General features: G+C 45.6%; 1 protein-coding gene across 7 annotated transcripts in view; it reads left to right on the top strand.

The window, feature by feature from the left end:
• The window catches only part of trim37 (tripartite motif containing 37), a 113,309-nt gene that overhangs the window by 33,984 nt on the left and 55,879 nt on the right, over positions 1 to 23,446 (top strand). For all 7 annotated transcript variants that reach the window (XM_070856967.1, XM_070856964.1, XM_070856966.1 and 4 more), the window contains 7 exons: positions 4,077 to 4,200; positions 5,282 to 5,349; positions 7,281 to 7,405; positions 10,702 to 10,752; positions 13,060 to 13,141; positions 15,609 to 15,685; positions 20,971 to 21,150. In XM_070856967.1, coding sequence (XP_070713068.1) covers positions 4,077 to 4,200; positions 5,282 to 5,349; positions 7,281 to 7,405; positions 10,702 to 10,752; positions 13,060 to 13,141; positions 15,609 to 15,685; positions 20,971 to 21,150 — 707 coding nt within the window. The remainder of the gene's footprint in view (positions 1 to 4,076; positions 4,201 to 5,281; positions 5,350 to 7,280; positions 7,406 to 10,701; positions 10,753 to 13,059; positions 13,142 to 15,608; positions 15,686 to 20,970; positions 21,151 to 23,446) is intronic.

The raw sequence follows: 23,446 nt of genomic DNA, 5'->3' as shown, positions 1-23,446 counted from the left end.
TCGAGACATCCTTGTCCTGTGTCCCCACGGGCGACAAATTGATCCTCCTGGGTGATTTTAATGCCAGGGTTGGCAAAGACACAGCCCTCTGGGGAGGCGTGATTGGCAGAGATGGGGTAGGGAAAGCCAATTCCAGCGGTACCCTACTCCTGACAAAATGTCTAGAACATGAACTCCTCATTACCAACACCCTGTTCCGCCAGAGGGACAAATACAAGGCATCGTGGCAACACCCTCGCTCCAAACGCTGGCACATGCTTGACTATGTCATCGTCCGAGCCAGGGATTGCAAAGATGTGCGCATCACCCGCGCTATGACAGGAGCTGATGACTGCTGGACAGACCACCGCCTAATCCGATCCATCATCAACATTAACATTGCCCCAAAGCAGAGGGGACAGCAGAAGCAGTTCCGCAAAAAAGTTAATGCCGGGGCACTTGGAGACCCAGCTAAGAGAGCCCTATACAGCCAGCGCCTCACAGCCAATCTGGCGTGTCTTGATGACCCTGAGATGCTGAATCCCCATAGCGCTTGGTCTGCCCTCCAGGCCTCTATAACCAGTCCCTGTGAGGAGGCACTTGGTCACTCATAAGAACATAAGAATTAGGAACAGTAGTAGGCCATCTAGCCCCTCGAGCCTGCTCCGCCATTCAATAAAATCATGGCTGATCTGGCCGTGGACTCTGCTCTACTTATCCGCCCTCTCCCCGTAACCCTTAATTCACTCAACCAGAAAACATCAGGACTGGTTTGATGAAAATGATCAGGAGATTGAAGAATTAATAGATCGCAAGCGCAAAGCATTTCTGAGTCTCAAGCAACAGCTCAACTCGGGAGCTGCAAAACAACATTACAGACGGCTCAAGGCTCAGGTCCAACAAAAAACTCGGGACCGAAAGAACAGGTGGTGGATGGAGAAAAGCACAGGAGATATAACAACTGGCCGACTGCCACGATATGCGAGGATTCTTCACTGCAGTCGAGGCGACCTACGGTCCAAACTTCCAAGGCCCCACCCCACTCCTGGCCAAGAACGGGGAAACACTCATCAAGGACACCGAGGCTGTCAGGGCCCGATGGAAGAAGCACTTTGAAGATCTCCTCAATCAAGACTCTGCCTTTGACTCGAGTGTTCTCGATTCCATCCCACAACATGCCACCCGCCACCAACTCTGAAACTCCAACATTGCACGAGGTTGGCAAAGCCATAAAACAGCTTAAGAATAACAAGGTTACGGGTGCGTTTGGAATCCCTGCTGAGGCGCTAAAATATGGCGCAGTTGGCGCGGATACATGACCTCATCTCTCTCATCGGGAGAGCTCAGAGATGCAATGGTTATGACCATTTTTAAAAAGGGAGACAAGTCCGACTGCGGCAACTACAGGGGAATCTCCCTGCTTTCAGCCACTGGGAAAGTTGTCGCTCGAGTTCTCCTCAATCGTCTTCTCCCTGTGGTCGAGGAGCTCCTCCCGGAATCACAATGCGGATTTCGTCCCCTACAGGGCACAACAGACATGATCTTTGCAGCACGCCAGTTACAGGAAAAATGCAGGGAGCAGTGCCAGCCCTTATACATGGCCTTTTTCGATCTTACAAAGGCCTTTGACACTGTCAACCGTGAGGGTCTATGGAGCGTCCTCCTCCGTTTCGGATGCCCCCAAAAGTTTGTCAACATCCTTCGCCTGCTTCACGATGACATGCAGGCCGTGATCCTTACCAACGGATCCATTACAGACCCAATTCATGTCCAGATCGGGGTCAAAGAGGGCTGCGTTATCACTCCAATCCTCTTAATTTTCCTCGCCACCATGCTCCACCTCACAATCCACAAGCTCCCTGTTGGAGTGGAACTAAACTACAGAACCAGTGGGAAGCTGTTTAACCTACGCCGCCTCCAGGTCAGGTCCAAGATCACCCCAACCTCTCATTGACCTGCAATATGCGGACAATGCCAGCGTCTGTGCACATTGAGGCTGAACTCCAGGATATAGTCAATGTATTCACCCTGAGGCATATGAAAGCATGGACCTTACGCTTAACATCCGTAAGACAAAGGTCCTTCACCAGCCTGTCATCGCTGCACAGCACTGCCCTCCAATCATCAAGATCCACGGCGCGGCCCTGGACAACGTGGACCATTTCCCTGATCTCGGGAGCCTCTTATCAACAAAGGCAGACATTGATGCGGAGATTCAGCATTGCCTCCAACGCAGCCTTCGGCCGTCTGCGGAAAAGTGTTCGAAGACCAGGCCCTCAAATCTACCACCAAAACTCATGGTCTACAGGGCTGTAGTAATACCCGCCCTCCTGTATGGATCTGAGGCATGGACGATGGACAGAAGACACCAAGTCGCTGGAGATATATCAGCAATGATGTTTCCGCAAGATCTTGCAAATCTCCTTGGAGGACAGGCACACCAACATCAGTGTTCTCGACCAGGCTAACGTCCCCAGTATTGAAGCACTGACCACACTCTAACAGCTTCGCTGGGCAGGCCACATAATACACATGCCAGATACGAGACTCCCTAAGCAAATGCTTTATGCGGAGCTCCTTCATGGTAAATGAGCCAAAGGAGGACAGCGGAAACGTTATAAGGACACCCTCAAAGCCTCGCTGGCAAAGTGCGACATCACCACCGACACCTGGGAGACCCTGGCCACAGACCGCCCAAGGTGGAGAAAGTCCATCCAGGAGGGCGTTAAGCTCTGAGTCTCGACGCATGAAGAGGCCAGGCGCAGGCAGCGCAAGGAGTGCGCGGTAAACCAGCCCCACCCACCCCTTCCCCTGACGAATGTCTGTCCCACTTGTAACAGGGTCTGTGGCTCTCGTATTGGGCTGTTCACCTACCCAAGAACTCACTTTGGAAGTGGAAGCAAGTCTTCCTTGATTCTGAGGGACTGCCTATGATGATGTAGACAAATGCAGTAGCCAATTTGTGCACAAGGTCCCACAAACAACAATGAGAAAAATGACCAGTTGAGCTGTTTTTGGTGGTGGTTGTGGGATAAGTGTTGGCCATGACACTGGGAGAACTCCTGGCTCACTTTTGTAGTTTTAAGGAATCTTTTATGTCCACCTGAAGGGGCAGACAGGGCCTAGGTTTAACGCCACATTCTGGACTTGAGTGTCAATTGTCAACCTAAATGATGTGCTTAAGTCCCCAGTGAAGCTTGAATCCACAACCTTCGGCGAGAGTGTTACCACTGAAGCCAAGGTTGGATATCTCTGCACTGGGAGGTTGGCCAAATTTATTTCATGTGAGTCCTTCTGCAAGAGGAGATTTTTCATGCCATCAATGTAAACTGGGTTTATATCCAGATCCCAGACATACAAGGCCACCATCTAATTTGCTGTGGCACTTCTGAGGCTGCAGCATTTTAGCCCAAGGAAGCGGTAGTTTGTGGATTTAGACCTGTGACACCCCATATTCAGCTATTCCCAATGTCAGCAGTGCTGAGCGGGAGCTTGTGCTTCCCTGGTTAAGAACTGCAACCCGAGTCATCCCTGGAATGCTCTGAACGTCCGAATGGCTGGCTGGTTTCAGAGTGATATTGGAGGTGGTCTAGGAGAGTTCACTTGACCGTTGGCTGTGGGAAAAGACTAAGAATGATGGTGGGGAGAAAGATAACAGGACTTTTTTTTTTAACCCTCCCCTTTATTTAAAAATAAATTTTGATCTTGAAGGATGATGCTATTGGTTCTTAATCTGGCATCTTTAAGAATTCTGTATAAGCTACAGCTTGTAGAACCAAAGCAAATCATCTAGATTTTTAATTAATTCTAACACAAACTGTTATTATGCTGTAAGAGGCACATTAGGTACAGGAACTGGCATCATAAATTGTTTGTAAAATGTAGTCTTTATGTAAAATTAGTTTAAAGTTAAGCACATAATTAATCCTAGCTTTCCTAATTCGATTTTTTTAATTATTTGAGAAGCACAATTATCCAAGCTCTCGTACTTTTTAAAATGTCAGGTGTTTTTAGATACATTTGCATAATGTGATATATTTTTTTTAAAATTACATTTAGCTTACGGCAATATAGAAATAATGTTTTTTTGTATGCAGGAGAGAAATGTGGAAGCAGTACGTAGTGCAAAGGACGAGCGTGTCCGAGAGATTAGGAATGCTGTGGAAATGATGATTGCGCGACTAGACACACATCTGAAAAATAAACTTATAACTCTAATGGGTACAGTATACATCTTTATGGGTGTACCAGAAATGTAGAGATTTATAACTTTTAAATTACATTCCCTTGGTGTGGTGCAACCCATCTCTCCTCAACAGCATGTGGTCCAAGCATAAGTGGGAGATTTGCCATTCACCGCAACTAATGTGTGAGCTGTGCATGGAGCAGGCAGGATGCCAGGAGATGTGCAGCACCTTTGAGACTTGAATATTTTAACGCACTCCTGGCTAGCCTCCCACATTCTACCCTACGCAAACTAGAGGTGATCCAAAACTCAGCTACGCCATGTCCTAACTCGCACCAAGTCCCACTCACCCATCACCACCTGTGCTCGCTGACTAACATTGGCTGCCGGTTAAACAACGCCTCGATTTCAAAATTCTCATCCTTATTTTCAAATCCCTCCATGGCCTCGCCCCTCCCTATCTCTCTAATCTCCTCCAGCCTAACAACCACCCCCCCCACCCCCCCGAGATGTTTGCGCTCCTCTAATTCTACCCTCCTGAGCATCCCTGATTATAATCGCTCAATCATTGGTGGGCCGTGCCTTCTGTTGTCTGGGCCCCAAGCTCTGGAATTCCCTGCCTAAACCTCTCCGCCCCTCTCCCTCCTTTTTCCTCTTTCAAGATGCTCCTTCTTTGACCACCTGTGCTAATCTCTACTAGTGCGGCTCAGTGTCAAATTTTAATCTTATAATACTCCTGTGAAGCGCCTTGGGACCTTTCACTACGTTAAAGGTGCTATATAAATAAAAGTTGTTTGTTGTTCCAAAGCGCCAGCTTCTGACCCACCTAATGGTCCCACAACCAGGCCAATGGGGGCAAGCCTCAGCACCCTGCACCTTGCCTACTGCTGCCGTAGCCAATTGAAATGTCTCCGCTAATATCCCCGCACTGGTTAGAGATGATCTGGGCCCTGTTGCCAAGCTCCCCTCGGCCTAGCTGTGGTCCAAGCCTCATTGCAAGCACCTGCCACTATTACGAAATGTGTGTTCTAGCATGCACTCTCCCAAGACATGCCCTGAGAAAATGGGTAAACTTCTTTCAAAGCAAACGCTTTAAAATATTTTCTGTCCCTCTAGGTCAGAAGACATCACTGACTCAAGAAACTGAGCTGCTCGAGTCACTGTTACAGGAAGTAGAACATCAGGTAACCAAAGTAGGAGGAAAAATAAGAGAACTTGCTTGGATTATAAAATACTGGAGTTTTTGCAAGGGATTGTGATTGATTGAGCTCCCCAATTAAAAATCCTGACATTAAACTAGTTATTGTGGTAGCTCAGTTGGTAAATGCACCAAGCATAGTGGTATTGAGCCACGCAGATAACAAATGTCAAAAGTTCTGTTCCTGGTCTGTCCCGAGTTATCTGAGGCAGTATTGGTGGTGCTACAGTTGTCTTTGGCAATGGAGATGATAAAATCTGCCAGGGTTCCCCAACCCCCCCCCTCCATTACTATCGAGTCCAATGGAGAATGCATAGGTGAGGACCGAACAGTGTTCAGCTGTAATTGCCGCTGTGGTGGAATAGAATCATACATCACAGAAGGAGGCCATCCGGCCCATTGTGTCTGTGCCTGCTCTATGAAAGAGCTATCCAATTAGTCCCATTCACCCGCCGTTTCTCCATAGCCTTACAATTTAAGTGACTGCTATGAGCAGGACATTCATGCCGTTCCTGACCTCTTGCCATATTTACGAATGTCTTCTACAGCAGTGGTCACTGGATGGTGATGAGGAGCAGGAATCCCGGGGCTGATATTTAGGGTCCGAAATTGCCTCCCCACCGGAAACGCGGCGCACCTACCGTGTTTGCACTGTTTTCACCGCCATGGTAGCCTCTTGCGCAAAATTCCGCTCTTTGGCTTTTTTTCTCAAGCGGGCCGGAAGTCAGTCATAATGGGGGCGGAAGTTGGGGGTGAGCAGACTGTCCGCCGCTGTCACTTATCAGCGTGGCGCTCCTGACTTCTTCACGCTGGCGGGTCACCACGTTTCTCCCCTTCACTTAAAGGGGAGGGCCACTGCAAACTCTGCGTTTATTTTAGTTAGGTCCACTGGGTCACCAGGTAAGGGTTTCGGCCGGGCCAGCGGCCTGGCACCCAAGCGGGGGTGCCAGGCTGTCTGTTGGCGGCCCGGCCAAACCCGGGGCCATAATTGCCAGCCCAACCTGGCAATCGGCAGACAAAAAAAAGATGCCGGCCGCGGCAGTGCGTCCTCCCTTTAATGGGGGCTGCACCGCTATTTTACAAACACTGCAAACACAATGCATCGACAGAAAAAACAGTTTATGGCACCGAGCGGCGACAGCAAGATTTTCTCTGCGGAAGCTTGCGTTCGGGGGTGGGAGTATCGCTGGTGTGCGCTCTGATGACTCACTTGGGACGGATTTACAGCGGGGTGGTAGTGGGAGGAGCGGGTCGCCGCCGGGGTACCGCAATTTTCAAAATGACGGCAATTGACGAAAAATTGGCAGCCTTTCCACTCTGCCGCGTGGCCACCGATTTCCGGCAGTAACAGGCCTTAAGGGAAGGGGCAATTTCGGCCCCTTGCTCTTTTTGGCTCGGGGGCAGAGCCAACTCGCTGACAGCTTGGACTGAGATCAGTGAAGTCGGCACAGGCCAGGGGTCAAACCCAGAGCCCCTCGGTCCGAGTGGCTCAGATGCTCGCCCTCACTACAACCGGGCTCGCTCTTTACACAATACTCACATTTATTCACAGGATCCAGTCATTCCCATTTAAGGTTTTTTTTTGTCGTAAACTAAAACTGGCAACTTGGGTAGTCCTCCGAGGGATAAAAGTGGCATGGTGCCTTAATATCTCAAACAGCGCAGCTGCAAACAAAATGAATAGGCTGCTGGTACTTGCTGCATTTGCACCTGAAGAATGGGCATCTTTGGTGAGGTGCCAAAGGGGCAGGCAGCGCCTGGATGGTTTCCCAGCATGAGCCAGCACCTTGAAGAGAAGGCGAAGGAGGACAGAGGGCGATACAGATTCAAGACCCGTACTTTCGCCTTTGCCTTTCTGTTGATTTTAGTTGATCTTTGTAACTCTATTTTTAAGATGAAGTTTTTGTTTCCCTGCAGTTGCGATCGTGCAGCAAGAGCGAGTTAATTCTGAAAAGTCAAGAAATCCTGCTGATGTTCCAACAAGTGCATCGTAAACCCATGGCGTCGTTTGTCACAACACCTGTCCCGCCAGACTTCACCAGGTACTATTAAATAGAACGGGAAAGCAGGAAATCTGAAATAAAATACAACATGCTGACAGTACACAACCAGCCAATTGGCATCTGTAAAGAGAAAAGGAAGGGTGTAACATTTTGCGTGTGAACAGAAAATGCTGACGAAATGCAGCAGGTGTATTTTGTGTTCTATTAAGCAGTATGCGGGTCATTGAACCCACTCCCTCTCTGTGATTGGTGTATATTTTTATTCTCTCTCTTCCCCCTCCCCCACCCCATCTCTTTTTCCAAACTTACTAAAATTTACTTCAGTTCTGACGCAGAGTACTCAGCTTCTGACTGACATGTATTTCCAGCAGTTTGTTTTTAATTTCACAAGGTAGTTTGCTTAATCTTGGCTTGTGGCATGATTGGGTTTGATGTTTGTGGCTGATGATGGGGGTGTCGAGGGAAGGAGATAAGAAGTTATTGCTACAATACTATTATGTTGCATCAGATTTTGTCTTCACATATGGGCTGGAAGCACAAGTATTGCAGGATTAAAGTTGCTTTGTGACTTTGAGATATTGCTATCTGCTCCTTATTGTGCATGCTACAAGCTGCTGTACTAATTCTGTGATTCCGTTGGATGGCTCAATGGTATAACGTGTTGGAGATGCAATGCACTGTGCTTACCGGGATGACACACTATGTGTGAGCTCTTTGATCTCTGCTATCAAATGCTAAGTGGAAGGTGGCTGCTTTTCCTCATTGGTAGTAGGAAATTGAGATGGACGAGTACCCCACCTAGTGGCCGCTTCAACTGAGAAGCACAAGAACACAGCCGGCCACGATTGCTCGGGGTTATTGCATGTGCCAATGAGATTATCCTGGTTGGAAAAGCAGGCCAGTGGTCTGTAACATCAGATCTGCATTCCCTTTACACCATGCTCAGTTTCCTGCGGGTGATGAGGGGGTTGACTTATGAGGAAAGGTTGAGTAGTTTGGGCCTCTACTCATTGGAATTCAGAAGAATTGAGAGGTGATCTTATCAAAACGTATAAGGTTATGAAGGGGCTTGACAAGGTAGATGCAGAGGGGATGTTTCCACTGATGGGAGCGACTAGAACTAGAGGGCATAATCTTAGAATAAGGGGCTGCCCATTTAAAACTGAGATGAGAAATTTCTTGAGGGTTGTAAATCTGTGGAATTCGCTGCCTCAGAGAGCTGGGAAGCTGGGACATTGAATACATTTAAGACAGAAATAGACAGGTTCTTAAACGATATGGGGTAATGGGGAGCGGGCAAGGAAGTAGACCCGAGTCCATGATTGGATCAGCCATATCGTATTACATGGCAAAGCAGGCTCGAGGGGCCGTATGGCCTACTCCTCCTCTTTCTTATGCTTCTGAATACCAGCTTTGGAAACATCTACCTCAAACAGGTAGGATAGATGCATTTTAATACAAATTTAGGCCTGGGGTGCCCTGCGTGCCACTGCACCCGATTTCGAGCAGACATAATCACGGCCATATGAGGTGGACATCCAGGATTACTAGGTAAAGGTACTGGAAGGTCATGGAAAAGACATCGTGATGCTTACGTTAAGTGTATTTCGACCATTTGTTAACTTTTTTTTCCCTTTTTTCCTGGCGGCACTTAGCTGCTCTTTGTAAAAATTGTTCCCCCTATCTGAGGTATTTGGAGAACCAACAAACCGTGCCCAGTCATCATTACCCTCACAGTAGTATCTGCCGCCGATTAGTGCATGTGGAGACCAACGCTCTCGCTAATCTGTGCAGCCGCGCAGCAGTCTGGAGGTCCCGCGCAGGCCGCTCACCGGCTTATACACGGAAGAAAGCGCGCTTGCGCAAAAATTTGAATAGACTGCACAGCCAGTTAAAGGGACCGTGCATACGGAAAATATTTCGGGGCAACATTGGTGGAGGCTCCTATTCTCAACTTGAAGCTGGGTCAACAGACCCAATCTCGTCAGGATGATCTGTAAATTCCTAGCTGCTTTAATGTTAGAGGCACTGTTGGAATCCCACCATTACAGTATGTCATGCTCTCGATGGCACTGCATGAAAGAAGGCTTTACAGGTGCCCAACAGCCAGACTAACCCAATTGGCCCCACCTGACCAGATGCCACCAAATGTATCTACAGACGTTACCAGGGAACAACCGCAAGGAGCGGTCTTCAAAGTCTGGGTCAGCAGAGAGTTGGATGCAAAGCTGTGCCATCTGCCGCAGGGGCACCTGCACTCAACAGGCAGCATAGGACTGGTGCACCTATTAATAAAAGCACCAGGCATGCTGCAATGTAGGCCTACGGAGATGCTGCATGTTGCCATAGAGTTACAACCACTTCATGCACCACGTTTCTCCCCCCCCCCTCCCCCCCACTTCAGTTGTCAACGAGCAGGGGGTCATTTGCTGGTCTGCACCATCATTTACCTGTTGTGCCTGCTGCTTGACTTTCATTTTATTGCTTAGCCCTCCCTATCTCCTCTCCCCTTTTTCAGCCTTGGCGAAAGCTGCTAACGGCTCAGATGTCTTTTGTGACTTTCCCAAGGTTTTCACCACAGTGTTCCGCTCCCACCATTGGTGTGCTCGCTGTCTATGTCACAATCTACACCTGGATCTGTGTTCATGAGCTGATCTCGGTGCGGGGGAGGGGGGGCACTGCACATAAGCAGCTCATTTTAATTTCAGTCTATCTAGAATCCACTTCTAACCATTTGGGTCTAAAACATGCCTATATTGGTGAAAAACAGGTTATTGTTTTTCTGGCCTTTTGGTTGACAACAGAAACCAGTACCAATGCAATGGTGTTGTGTTTATTAAAAAAAATAATAGACTTGAGTACAACTAATTATTAATTCAAGATGTACATTGCGCCAAAGATGATCTGTCAGCATTGGCCCCAATCCAGCCAGCCCCGATATACCCTTGCTCAGTACCTGTACCATCCAATTTAATGTGACCACCCCTCGTCCGGAAAAATCCCTTATCCGGAACAGGCCGGGTTCCGAGGGCTCTGGATAAGGGAGGTTCAACCTGTACTAACAACGTTATTACCTCCTGTCTTTTCAAAATCTCTGCGGCACAAATGGGTACTTTGTTTATTTATCCGTAATATCCGAGGGGAAAGTAAAGTGATTAGATCATTGAAGTATATATGAATGCCTGTCAGAATAAATATGGGAGCACTATTTTTAGACTCTGCCTCTACAACTAATTACAGGTGAAATCTGTACATTATTACTGCCAACTAAATGAACTGGAAAGTGGACAGTAGTGCTATTTTTAAATGTCATTTCTTTTCCCTTCTCCTTCTAGTGAGCTGGTCCCTTCTTATGATTTCAGCACATTTGTTCTGTCAAATTTCAGGTGATGATTTATTTACTTTTTTAAGAATATTTTTAAGAATTGGCGTAGTCTATGCTGTTTACATCTCAACAACAGCTTTGCATTTATATAGCGCATTTAACACAGAACACAAGAACATAAGAAATAGGAGCAGGAGTAGGCCATACGGCCCCTCGAGCCTACTCCGCCATTCAATAAGATCATGGCTGATCATCAACCTCAACTCCACTTTCCTGCCCGATCTCCATATCTCTTGATTCCCAAGACTCCAAATATCTATCAATATATTCAGAGACTCAGCATCCACAGCCCTCTGGGGAAGAGAATTCCAAAGATTCACAACCCTCAGTGAAGAAATTCCTCCTCATCTCGGTCTTAAATGCCAACCCCTTATCCTGAGACTGTGCCCCCTAGTTCGAGACTCTCCAGCCAGGGGGAAACAACCTCTCAGCATCTACCCTGTCAATCCCCCTCAGAATCTTATAACTTTCAATGAGATCACCTCTCATTGTTCTAAACTCCAGAGAGTTTCGGCCCATTCTACACAATCTCTCACAGAAACATAGAAAATAGGTGCAGGAGTAGGCCATTTGACCCTTCGAGCCTGCACCACCATTCGATATGATCATGGCTGATCATGCAACTTCAGTACCCCATTCCTGCTTTCTCTCCATACCCCTTGATCCCTTTAGCCGTAAGGGCCACATCTAACTCCTTTTTGAATATATCTTAACGAACTGGCCTCAACAACTTTCTGTGGTAGAGAATTCCACATGCTCGCAACTCTGAGTGAAGAAGTTTCTCCTCGTCTCAGTCCTAAATGGCTTACCCCTTATCCTTAGACTGTGACCCCTGGTTCTGGACTTTCCCAACATCGGGAACATTCTTCCTATATCTAACCAGTCCAATCCTGTCAGAATTTTATGTTTCTATGAGATCCCCTCTCATTTTTCTAAATTCCATAATGTCATAAGACAGCCCCCTCATCCCAGGAATCAATCCAGTGAACCTTCGTTGTACCGCCTGCAAGGCCAGTACAGGTATATCCTTCCTTCGATAAGGAGACCAAAACTGTGCACAATACTCCAGATGTGGTCTCACGAAGGCGCCAAGAACGACATCCCAAGGCACTTCAGCCTATTTTTGAGTTGAGCACCAAAAAAGGAAAAATAATTCACAAGTAAGCTTGACCCAGTGGCTGTGGCGATAAACTGTGTGTAGGATGTGCCCTTCCCCATGTAACACTGAAGTTATTTGGCAGAGTGCTGTATATCTCACATTCTGGGCTAGCTGGACAGCACCTGAACTGGCTGGGAGCTCTAGCTGCAGGTAGATGTGTTCCCCTTGCTGCCGGGGCCTAAAGGAAGGCAATATAGTGGTAGAAAGGTTAAAGAAAAGGCAAGAATGCATATTGTGGTTTGAGAATGAACAGTATCATCAAAAAAAAATATTTTTTTCTCTCTTTACTCCTTTTCTTTTCTCCCTTCTCTTTTTGCTCTTTCTTCCCTTGTCCTTTTGTCCTTCTCGTTCCTGATTTCACAGTCTCGAGTGTTGGGGGTAAAAAAAGAAAAAGACTTGCATTTATATAGCGCCTTTCACGGCCACTATGTTTCGAAGTGCTTTACAGCCAGTGAAGTACTTTTTGAAGTGTAGTCACTGCTGTAATGTAGTCAACTAGGTCTGTATTCACTAGAGTTTAGAAGAATGAGCGGGGATCTCATTGAAACGTATAAAATTCTGACTGGGTTGGATAGACTGGATGCGGGGAGGATGTTTTCCCCCTGGCTGGGAAGTCGAGAACAAGGGGTCACAGTCTCAGGATACGGGGTAGGAAATTTAGGACTGAGATGAGAGATTTTTTCAGAGGGTGGTGAACCTGTGGAATTCTCTACCACAGAAGGCTGTGGAGGCAAAGTCACTGAATATATTTTAAGAGGGAGATAGATAGATAGATTTCTAGAAACCAAAGGCATCAAGGGGTATGGGGGAGAAAGCGGGAATATGGTGTTGAGATAGAGGATCAGCCATGATCATATTGAGTGGCGGTGCAGACTCGAAGGGCCAAATGGCCTACTACTGCTCTTATTTTCTACGTTTCTAAATTCAATGTATATACTGTGGCTACAGAAGTTCTTTGCGGTGAAACTTCACATACTGTTGTGTGATCATATATACTGAATCAATGTTGTCCCTTTTTTTCAATTTATCGATGGTAATTATTTCAAGCAATTATTTCACATTTTGGAGAAAGTTTTCTGAACTTTAACCACTGGACAGTCTGATTTGAAAATGTTGATTGTATTATAAATGCTTTTTTCTTGTCAATAGCACATTACGTCAGCGTGCAGACCCTGTGTACAGCCCACCTCTGCAGGTATCTGGACTCTGCTGGAGACTGAAAGTTTATCCGGTGAGTTTGAAAGGCTGGCTTTGTGGCTGTATCGGGGTGGCGGAAGGAGGAGAAGCCTCTGTTCGGGTGAACTTAGAGCCAAAGTTTGATGAACTTTTAAAATACAGCGTATGGAAGTGACTGCAATGGATCTTGGTGTTGCACAGAGCAAATTGCTCTGAATTGAATGTTGGGGAGGAGGGTGAGCAGTGCTAAGTAATGTGCTTCTGTCACGCTTGTGTTTAAGCCCCAGTGATTGAGAATTAATTGGACTGAAAAGAACAGGGCAGAGGGAGCCTACTGATGTGGCAACTTTTCAAGTTGATGCTCGTGATATTTGTAGTCGAAGCTGGGAGTGAGCCAGAGTTTGAGTCCATGATGCAATGTGCTAAGTATCAGTCAGTCCTGAAACCCTGTATATACTTCCCATTACATTATTTTCTCTCCTTTCCTCTTCTGAAGACGTGACCCCTTGCTGCAGTACAGTGCTACTGGGTGCTCCCCAGTGCCTAACAGACAGTCATTGTGCATGTCGGCTCCTGCAGATTTTTATAAAGCGCTCAATCTCTGTGTCTCTGTGTGTCTCTGTGTGTCTGTGTGTCTCTGTGTGTGTGTCTCTGTGTGTGTGTGTCTCTGTGTGTGTGTCTCTGTGTGTGTGTCTCTGTGTGTGTGTCTCTGTGTGTGTGTCTCTCTCTCTCTGTGTCTCTCTCTCTTTCTCTCCTTTCTCTCTCTTTCTCTCCTTTCTCTCTCTCTTTCTCTCCTTTCTCTCTCTCTTTCTCTCCTTTCTCTCTCTCTTTCTCTCCTTTCTCTCTCTCTTTCTCTCCTTTCTCTCTCTCTTTCTCTCCTTTCTCTCTCTCTTTCTCTCCTTTCTCTCTCTCTCTCTTTCTCTCCTTTCTCTCTCTCTCTTTCTCTCCTTTCTCTCTCTCTCTTTCTCTCCTTTCTCTCTCTCTCTTTCTCTCCTTTCTCTCTCTCTCTTTCTCTCCTTTCTCTCTCTCTCTTTCTCTCCTTTCTCTCTCTCTCTTTCTCTCCTTTCTCTCTCTCTCTTTCTCTCCTTTCTCTCTCTCTCTTTCTCTTTCTCTCCTTTCTCTCTCTCTCTTTCTCTTTCTCTCCTTTCTCTCTCTCTTTCTCTTTCTCTCCTTTCTCTCTCTCTTTCTCTTTCTCTCCTTTCTCTCTCTCTTTCTCTTTCTCTCCTTTCTCTCTCTCTTTCTCTTTCTCTCCTTTCTCTCTCTCTTTCTCTTTCTCTCCTTTCTCTCTCTCTTTCTCTCCTTTCTCTCTCTCTTTCTCTCCTTTCTCTCTCTCTTTCTCTCCTTTCTCTCTCTCTTTCTCTCCTTTCTCTCTCTCTTTCTCTCCTTTCTCTCTCTCTTTTTCTCTCCTTTCTCTCTCTCTTTTTCTCTCCTTTCTCTCTCTCTCTTTCTCTCCTTTCTCTCTCTCTCTTTCTCTCCTTTCTCTCTCTCTCTTTCTCTCCTTTCTCTCTCTCTCTTTCTCTCCTTTCTCTCTCTCTCTTTCTCTCCTTTCTCTCTCTCTCTTTCTTTCCTTTCTCTCTCTCTCTTTCTCTCCTTTCTCTCTCTCTCTTTCTCTCCTTTCTCTCTCTCTCTTTCTCTCCTTTCTCTCTCTCTCTTTCTCTCCTTTCTCTCTCTCTCTTTCTCTCCTTTCTCTCTCTCTCTTTCTCTCTCTCTCTCTCCCACCCCCCCACCCCGCTAACCTTTCTTTCTCTTCTCATTCCCCCTCCCCACTCTGTGTGGAGTGTGTCTGTTTGTTTCTGTTCTCTTTCTCTTTCTCCCCCCCCCCCCCAAAAGCAGGCAATGCAAAAGCACACACTCATCCATCAGGCTTAACAATTCTTACAGTTGTCTCCTACCTGACCAGAGACATTGATGCCTCTTGGCTGGAATCCTACCCCTTCCCTCAATGACAATCTCTCCTACCTGTGACAGAGTCTGTGGTTCTTGTATTGGACTATACAGCCACCTAAGAACTCATGTTAAGAGTGGAAGCAAGTTTTCCTCAAATCCAAGGGACTGCCTATGTTGATGAGAAATCCCCTTGTTCTGCACAGCTAAGGATGGATGTAAGCCATATGGCTGCGCCTCCCTCTGTCTTAAGGAGTTGAGATATCTAGCGAGTCATAGTTGCAGTAGCTCTTTAGAATTCTCCCTTCGCAAACTAGCTTCTACAGGGATGCACAAATATCAGACCAGGTAGTTAAACCTGGAATAAGGAATGGTGGTTGCAACTTCAAAAAAAAAAATTCTGTCAAAAATAAATGTATTTAAGTTTCTGTTAGAAATACTTGACTAGAGTAATGAGCGTCCCAATATTCAGACAGACTTGAAATGAATCCTGCTATTTGTTTCAAAAGTACGACTGCAGTTCTGAATGGATTAATTTTAATAATGGTTTGTTTTACTTGCATTTTGGAGGGGGGAAAAAAGGTTATGCAGTGCATACTTTAAACTCTCCAAACATTAAGTTGTGCATTCTGTCCTAGGATGGAAATGGAGTTGTGCGAGGAAATTACCTGTCAGTGTTTCTGGAACTCTCTGCAGGACTCCCTGAAACATCAAAGTATGGAGATTTTAAGATTCCTTTCATGTAAAAATTGAATTTCCATCTCTTATACTGTCCTAATCCAGGATTACTTTCTGCTAACTGGCTTTTAATCAGTTGTTCTGTTCTCTCATCTTCAACTGTCGGGCTTTGCAGCTCGTTGTGTGAAGTTTACTGATTTTACCAGTTTTTATCCCGCCTTTTGTTGAAGACGCTGATTCCTGCTGTGGTACAGTTCGGCAGGTGATCTGCAAAAAATCTGAAATGGGATATAGATAGGCTCAGTGAGTGGTTAAAAATTTGGCAGATGGAGTATAATGTGAGGTTATCCATTTTGGTTGGAAGAATAAAATAACAAATTATTATTTAAATGGAGAGATATTACAAAGTGCTGCAGTACAAAGGGATCTGGGGGTCCTTGTACATGAAACACAAAAAGTTAGTATGCAGGTACAGCAAGTAATCAGGAAAGCAAATGGAATGTTGGCCTTTATTGCAAGGGGGATGGAGTATAAAAGTAGGGATGTTTTGCTGCAACTGTACAGAGTATTGGTGAGATCACACCTGGGGCCGATTTCCGGCAGGTTTGTGACCGGGTTTTCGCGCGATTTGACCCTCCGCGGCCAAAGCCCAGGCGGGATCCTCTGGTACCTGTTTGTGGTGTTTCCAAGTACCGCTGGGGAAAGGAGCACCAACACGCAACGATGCGGATTGCGTTTGCATCCGAGTTTGGTCACTCTCCCGACCCGTTCACCGCTCCCAGAATAGGACAGGATCAAACCCTGTCGTTGCAACCCTGCCAGCAGCGCTAAGTATGAAAACCTGCCAAAAAAATAAGTTGAAGTTTTTATTTTTTAATTGCAGTGATTAGATAGTTACGGGTCTTGTAAATGTTTTTTGGAAAAAAAACATTTCTCCCTCCCAAGGCCTCCCTTGCAGCGCTCCCGACCCCAAACTAAAGTTGGTGAAACTCACGTTTTGCGCCACGAATGTTTGTGCAACATGCCCCTGATGCAGACGTAAAGGCCGAAGGTTCGGCCTAAAAACGGTAGCGCAGCGAGAATGGTTTTATGTAACGCTACCGTTTTTGCTGAAAATCCGGCTCCTGGAGCACTGCGTACAGTTTTGGTCTCCTTATTTAAGGAGGGATGTACTTGCATTGGAGGCAATTCAGAGAAGGTTCATTCCTGAGATGAAGGGGTTGTCTTTTTGAAGAAAGCTTCAGCAATTTTGGCCTGTACTCATTGGAGTTTAGAAGAATGAGAGGTGATCTTATTGAAACGTATAAGATCTGAGGGGACTTGACAGGGTAGATGCAGAGAGGATGTTTCCCTTCGTGGGGGAATCTCGAACTAGGGGCATAATTTCAGAATAATGGGTCGCACGGAGATGAGGAGGAACTTCTTCTCTCCGAGGGTCGTGAATCTTTGGAATTCTCTGCCCCAGAGAGCTGTGGAAGCTGGGTCATTGATTCTTGAACGATAGCGGAGTTATGGGGAGCGGGCAGGGAAATGGAATTGAAGCCAGGATCAGATCAGCCATGGTGGAGCAGGCTCAATAGGACAAATGGTCGTCTCCTGCTCCTATTTCTTATGTACTTATGTGATGGCAGCCCTCGGGTCGTCCTGAAGTGGTCCTTCCATCTGTGGCTCACCGAGTATGGCTGAATGTTCGACTGCAGCCTAACCGCATCCGACATCCAACATCCACAAGTGCTCTTTGCCACAGGGGTGCTTAGATTGTGATCATGAGTGAGAGACCTGGCTGTTTGTCCTTGCCTTTAGTCTCTCTCTCCCCCCCTGACCTCCTGACGCCCCCCCCCCCCCCCCCCCCCCCCCAAACATAGTACATCAGCTGAGGTTACCGACATTTCACAGGATTTTGGGAATATGGAATGCTTTGCCGCAGGAAGTCGATGAGGCAGAGACCCATTGCATCTGTTTGAGAAAATATTGGATCAAAATTGAAAGCAAATACTGGGCTGTGGGGAGTTAGCAGTGTAGTGGTGTTTGTTTTCATAGAATCATACAATTACAACACAGGCCATTCGGCCCATCGTGTCTGTGCCGATCGAAAACGAGCTATCCAGCCTAATCTCACCTTCCAGCTCTTGGTCTGTAGCCCTGTAGGTTACGGCACTTCAAGTGCACATCCAAGTAATTTTACATGTGATGAGGGTTTGTGCCTCTACCACTCTTTCAGGCAGTGAGTTCCAGATCCCCACCGCCCTCTGGATGAAGAAATGTTTCCTCATCACCCCTCCAATCCTTCCACCAACTACTTTAAATCTATGTACCCTGGTAATTGATCCTCTGCTAAGGGAAATAGATCCTTCCTATCCACTCAATCTAGGCCCCTCATTTTATACACCTCAATTAAATCTCCCCTCCGCCTTCTCTGTTTCAAGGAAAACAAACCCAGCCTATCCAGTCTTTCCTCAAGTCCAGGTAACATCCTTGTAAATCTCCTTTTACCCTTTCTAGTGCAATCATATCCTTCCTGTAATGTGGTGATCAGAATTGCACGCAGTACTCTAGCTGTGGCCTAAATAGTGTTGTATACAGTTCTAGCCTAACTTCCCTGTTCTTTTATTCTATGCCTCGGCTAATAAAGGAAAGCATTCCAAATGCCTTTTTAACTACCTTATCGACCTGTCCTGTTACCTTTAAGAATCTGTGGACATATAATCCAAGGCTCGAGCAACACTTTGTATTGCTCGAGCAAAAAGGCATGATGTGTACGACTGAGCGACGTCCGACCTGTGCTGTAAAATTAATCGTGGTTTTCATTAAACATGGGATCTTCTGGTCTGTTTGAGTATCACATTGTGCTGACCAAGCTACTGGGGAGTTACCATCACATTTATAAGCATTCATAATATTGTCGTCTAATCTGATCCCTTTTCATTCTCAAATTTGCAGCAAGATAAAAGTCTCTGCCCATGCGTGATGCATTTGAAATTTAACTTGTCCCCCACAAGGTGCCGGGATAGATTACAAGAGTCAGAAATGAACTTTTCTTCCCTCTAATAACTGAGAGGGCGAGGTCACGTTATCGAGCTTGCAACACTCTGCGCATGGTTTGAGATACTGCCAGCTATAAATTGGATGTTCCCCTCTACTAACTCGCTGAGAGTTGAGGAACATACTGCTGCCTAAGATAAGTAGCCAGAAGCCCAAATGCTGAAAGTCTTCAAAGTAAAACAGATCTCAGATACTGACAAACCTGCTGTAGGTTTCCAGCACTTTGTTTTTTGTTTCATGCTGCAGCCTGACAGGTCTGGGATCAGCCGTTCTGTTAAATAAAAAGTCTGTGCTGTTCCTTTTCGAAATCTAGAGATTAAAAGTGTCTCCAGCTGGTTGGTGCTAGTTCTGCTTTTCAAGACGTGTGCAGTTTTGAAACCGCCTGAACTTCCTTGGTTTATAGTTTATCAATTCTTTTAGGGTTCTCATTTCACTCCATTTATAGGTTATAATCGCAGCTTTAAATTTGCTGTTCCTCTTGCCCTCTTCCAAAGAATCAAATATAAAAGGAGACTTGCCTTTACTCTACGTGTTGCTGATCTGGAGGTCCCTCTTCAATGTGTTGGAAATTTCAGTGTGGTTTTAACCATTGATTCGTGCTTGCGGGTGCTTCATCTCTCCACATGTGAGCTGACTGCAGGCGAAACTCTAAAAAGTATCCTGATCTGAACTGAATGCAATGTCTGCAGAGCTGTCAGTATGGATTGAACAGTACAAAACCCCAATGCTGGAGCAGGTCTTCTACAATGAACCTAGATTTGATTCAGTTCCACTTTAAGAGCCATCAGGCAAAAACTGTACATAAAACTTAGCTCCTTTATTGAGTTAAGAGTATTAACCTTGGTGCCTCAAGATGATGTACCCAAGACATGATGGTGTGGTGAAGTTTGATTGCTCCATCGCCCTCCTTTTCATGAGAACATAAAAAATCGGAGCAGGAATAGGCCATTTGGCCCCTCGCGCCTGCTCCGCCATTCAACAAGATCGTGGCTGATCTGATCCTGGCCTCAACTCCACATTCCTGCCTGCTTCCCATAACCCTCGACTCCCCTATCATTCAAAAATCTGTCTATCTCCGCCTTGAATATATTCAATGACCCAGTCTCCACAACTCTCTGGGGTAGAGAATTCCACAGATTCACAACCCTCAGAAGAAATTCCTCCTCATCTCAGTTTTAAATGGACGACCCCTTTTCCATCGGAAGCTTGAGTGTTGCTGGAAAGAAAGTGAAAATAAGCAGGCAAGACATAACCCTCATGCACACATCCCTGCAATAAGATCAGAGTGGCAGTATTCTGAGGGCAGGAAACCTAGGAATAAAGTATTTGGAGGAAGAAAAAGGCAAAGTACTGTAACGAGAAGTAGATTGGTCCTAGAATCAACTTTGTGAAGTCGACCGAGGATTTCCATAAACTGCAGTGACTAGGAGATTTGCTGTCTCTTTATATACAACACTACATAATGTTATACTTGCATTGGAGGCTATTCAGCGAAGGTTCACTAGGTTGATTCTGGCGATGAGGGGGTTGACCTATGAGGATAGGTTGGGCCTACACACATTGAAGTTTAGAAGAATGAGAGGTTATCTTATCAAAACATATAAGATAATGAGAGGGTTCGACAAGGTGAATGCAGCGAGGATATTTCCACTCATAGGGGAAACTAAAACTAGGGGACATAGAATAAGGGGCCACCTATTTAAAACCGAGATGAGAAATTTCTTCTGAGGGTTGTAAATCTTTGGAATTCTCTGCCCCAGAGAGCTGTGGAGGCTGGGTCATTGAATATATTTAAGGCGGAGATAGAGAGATTTTTGAGCGATAAGGGAACAAAAGGTTATGGGGAGCTGGCAGGGAAGTGGAGTCAAGTCCATGATCAGATCAGCCATGATCTTATTGAATGGCAGAGCAGGCTCGAGGGGCCAAATGACCTACTCCTGCTCCTATTTCTTATCTTCCTACATAAATGACACTTTTTTTTTTTAAAACACCTGCACTGCAGTTGTCTCTGACCCCACATAGTGTACAGAATATAACCTAATGACCGACTAGTGAAGCAGTTAAAAGCTCAAGTTTTTTTTCTGTGAGAAAATGCTTGTAAAATTCTACGGTAAAATGAGAATTTTAATGCAGATTTTAATTTAAAAAGTTAGTCTGGGATTAAGAAAGTGGAGTTTTTTTAAATCCTCAATCTGCATGTTAGAAATATTCCTGTCAAACTGTAAAATGTTTGTTATACACGAGCATGTGTTGAGCGCTCCATGTTTTCTGTATTTCTAGGTACGAGTACCGTGTAGAGATGGTTCATCAAGCATCCAATGACCCAACTAAAAACATCATTCGGGAATTTGCCTCTGATTTTGAGGTTGGCGAATGTTGGGGTTACAATCGTTTCTTTCGATTGGACCTTCTCGCCAGTGAGGGTTACCTAAATATGCAGAGTGATACCTTGGTGCTCAGGTAAGCAAGGGCTTGTGTATCTTTTTCTCCACTCGGAGTCAATACATCCCACCTTTTACAAATTGAACTGCTGAAAACATTCGGTTCCCTAGTAAATCCAACCTTGACTGAAGTATAACATTTACATCCATTCATTTTTGATTGTGTGCAATCCCTGATTTAAGACAAGGCCATTAAATACACCCCTTCTGAGCCAACTTACTTTCTCGAACAAAAAAAGATGAAAATGCCAGCAGTGCCACGGCAGGTCTGTCAGTAGCTGCGAAGAGAAAAGTCCGATTAACATCTTGTAGCATTTCTAGTGTCTTTAAAAATTACAAATCTGCAAGATTTGCTGGTTCTCTTTTATCAGAACCTTTTTCTGTTTCACTGTTGCCTGTTACCACCTGAAGATGGCAGCATGTATTTAGTTTTATTTTGCATCGTCTTAAAATTGATTTTTATATAGTTTCTTTTTACAGTTATGGTCTGAATTGAGCCAAGGAAGAGAGGGCCTGCTTTTTATGAATAGGCACTGACTGGAACTCCTGGCCCAACCCTTGTTTGTTTTTAATTTGTTCCTGAGGTGTGGGTGTCACTGGCAAGGCCGGCATTTATTGCCCATCCCTAATTGCCCTTGAGAAGGTGGTGGTGAGCCACCTCCTTGAACTGCTGCAATCTCGTGTGGTGAAGGTTACTCCCACAGTGCTGTTAGGGAGGGAGTTCCTTTATTTTGACTTGGTGACGATGAAGGAACAGCCGATATATTTTATAGAAACATAGAAATTAGGTGCAGGAGCAGACCATTCGGCCCTTCGAGCCTGTGCCGCCATTCAATAAGATCATGGCTGATCATTCAACCTCAATACCCCTTTCCTGCTTTCTCTCCATACCCCTTGATCTCTTTGGCCGTAAGGATGGTGTGTGACTTGGAGGCGAACTTTGAAGTGGTGGTGCTCATGTGCCTGCTGCCTTTGTCCTCGGTGGTAAAGGTCGTGGGTTTGGGAGGTGCTGCCGAAGAAAACTAATTGCACAATTTGACTCAAGTTGCAAAACCTGAATTGTATGCTGGTAGTGTGTGCATAGGAAAAGCCTAGATGGTTCCTGAGTCTAGATTGTTGCAACAACTTTGTCTGTTTAAAATTTAAACTTGCAAGTGCAAAAGTCACTTGTCTATAGCCTGCGGATGTAAAAATGACCCGTGTGGAGACAGTTTTACAAAGTTTTACCAAATGCTCTAAACTGCTGCATGAGGACTGGTAAGATGCTTAGAATTCTGACAGAACTTGAAATTGCTGACCAGATGCTTCACACGGTGACAAAATCCCACTCCCTCGGCTTTCTGCTGTCAACAACCTCTAACAAAGATCCAGGAGTAGCTTTCTTGCTGCCACTTTGATGAGGAAATACACTGTCCTGCAACGCAATGTAATAACTAATTTAGAAAGTCAGAGGACACACCGATTAGACATTTGGCAACTCTAGGTGCAGGTTTGCATTAATCTACGAGCTGAGTTAATGGAAATGCATAGGTGTGCAGGTTCTTCAGAATTCTGTATGTTCATATCCCTGCACATTCCATTGAAATCTGTACACCCTGATTATAAAACTTTTTGTTTATATAAAAAAAGTCATCTGTTACATTTCAATTTTCACAAACTGAAAACAGTCATCTGTTAGTCGTCTAGTAACATGGAATCACCTTGCTTAAGTTCATAAGATGTCCACTATTGTGATCATCCAGCAATGGCTCCTTGGTACACCCTCCATAAAACATGCTCTCAATTGCCACAACAGTTCAGATGCTTTTGATCATGAACGGAACATTGCTGTATGGCTATGCTGACTGACGAGAGTACCACTTTCAGGAGCTCTAAGCACTGCTATGAATTTGGATAAAGGTATTGGTCCATGAAACTCTGTTCTCTGGATGCACCTATAATTTAGTGCCCGTCTTCGATCGGTGATAGCATTCTTGCATCTGAGTCAGTAGGTCATGGGTTTGAACCCCACTCCAGGACCAGTCTGGCACGTCAGTGCAGTACTGAAGTGAGCATTGCGTTGCTGAATGAGATGTTAAACCATGGCCCAGTCTGTTTGGGTGGATATAAAACATCCCATGACACTATTGAATACAAAGAGAGCTCTCTAGTGTCCAGGCTTACATTTATCTTTCATCCGATGGAACTAAAATCAGATTAACTGGATGTTAATCTCATTGCCGCTTGTGGGATCTTGCTGTGTGCAAGTTGCGTACTTGTTGACTGTAAATCACTTTGGGGCAACCTGAGGAAGTGAAAGGCACTATATAAATGCA

The sequence above is a fragment of the Pristiophorus japonicus genome, chromosome 16, assembly GCF_044704955.1.
Source record: "Pristiophorus japonicus isolate sPriJap1 chromosome 16, sPriJap1.hap1, whole genome shotgun sequence".
Lineage (NCBI taxonomy): Eukaryota > Metazoa > Chordata > Chondrichthyes > Pristiophoridae > Pristiophorus > Pristiophorus japonicus.
Note: the sequence above shows the minus strand (reverse complement) of the source record. Positions and strands in the feature narration are given on the sequence as shown.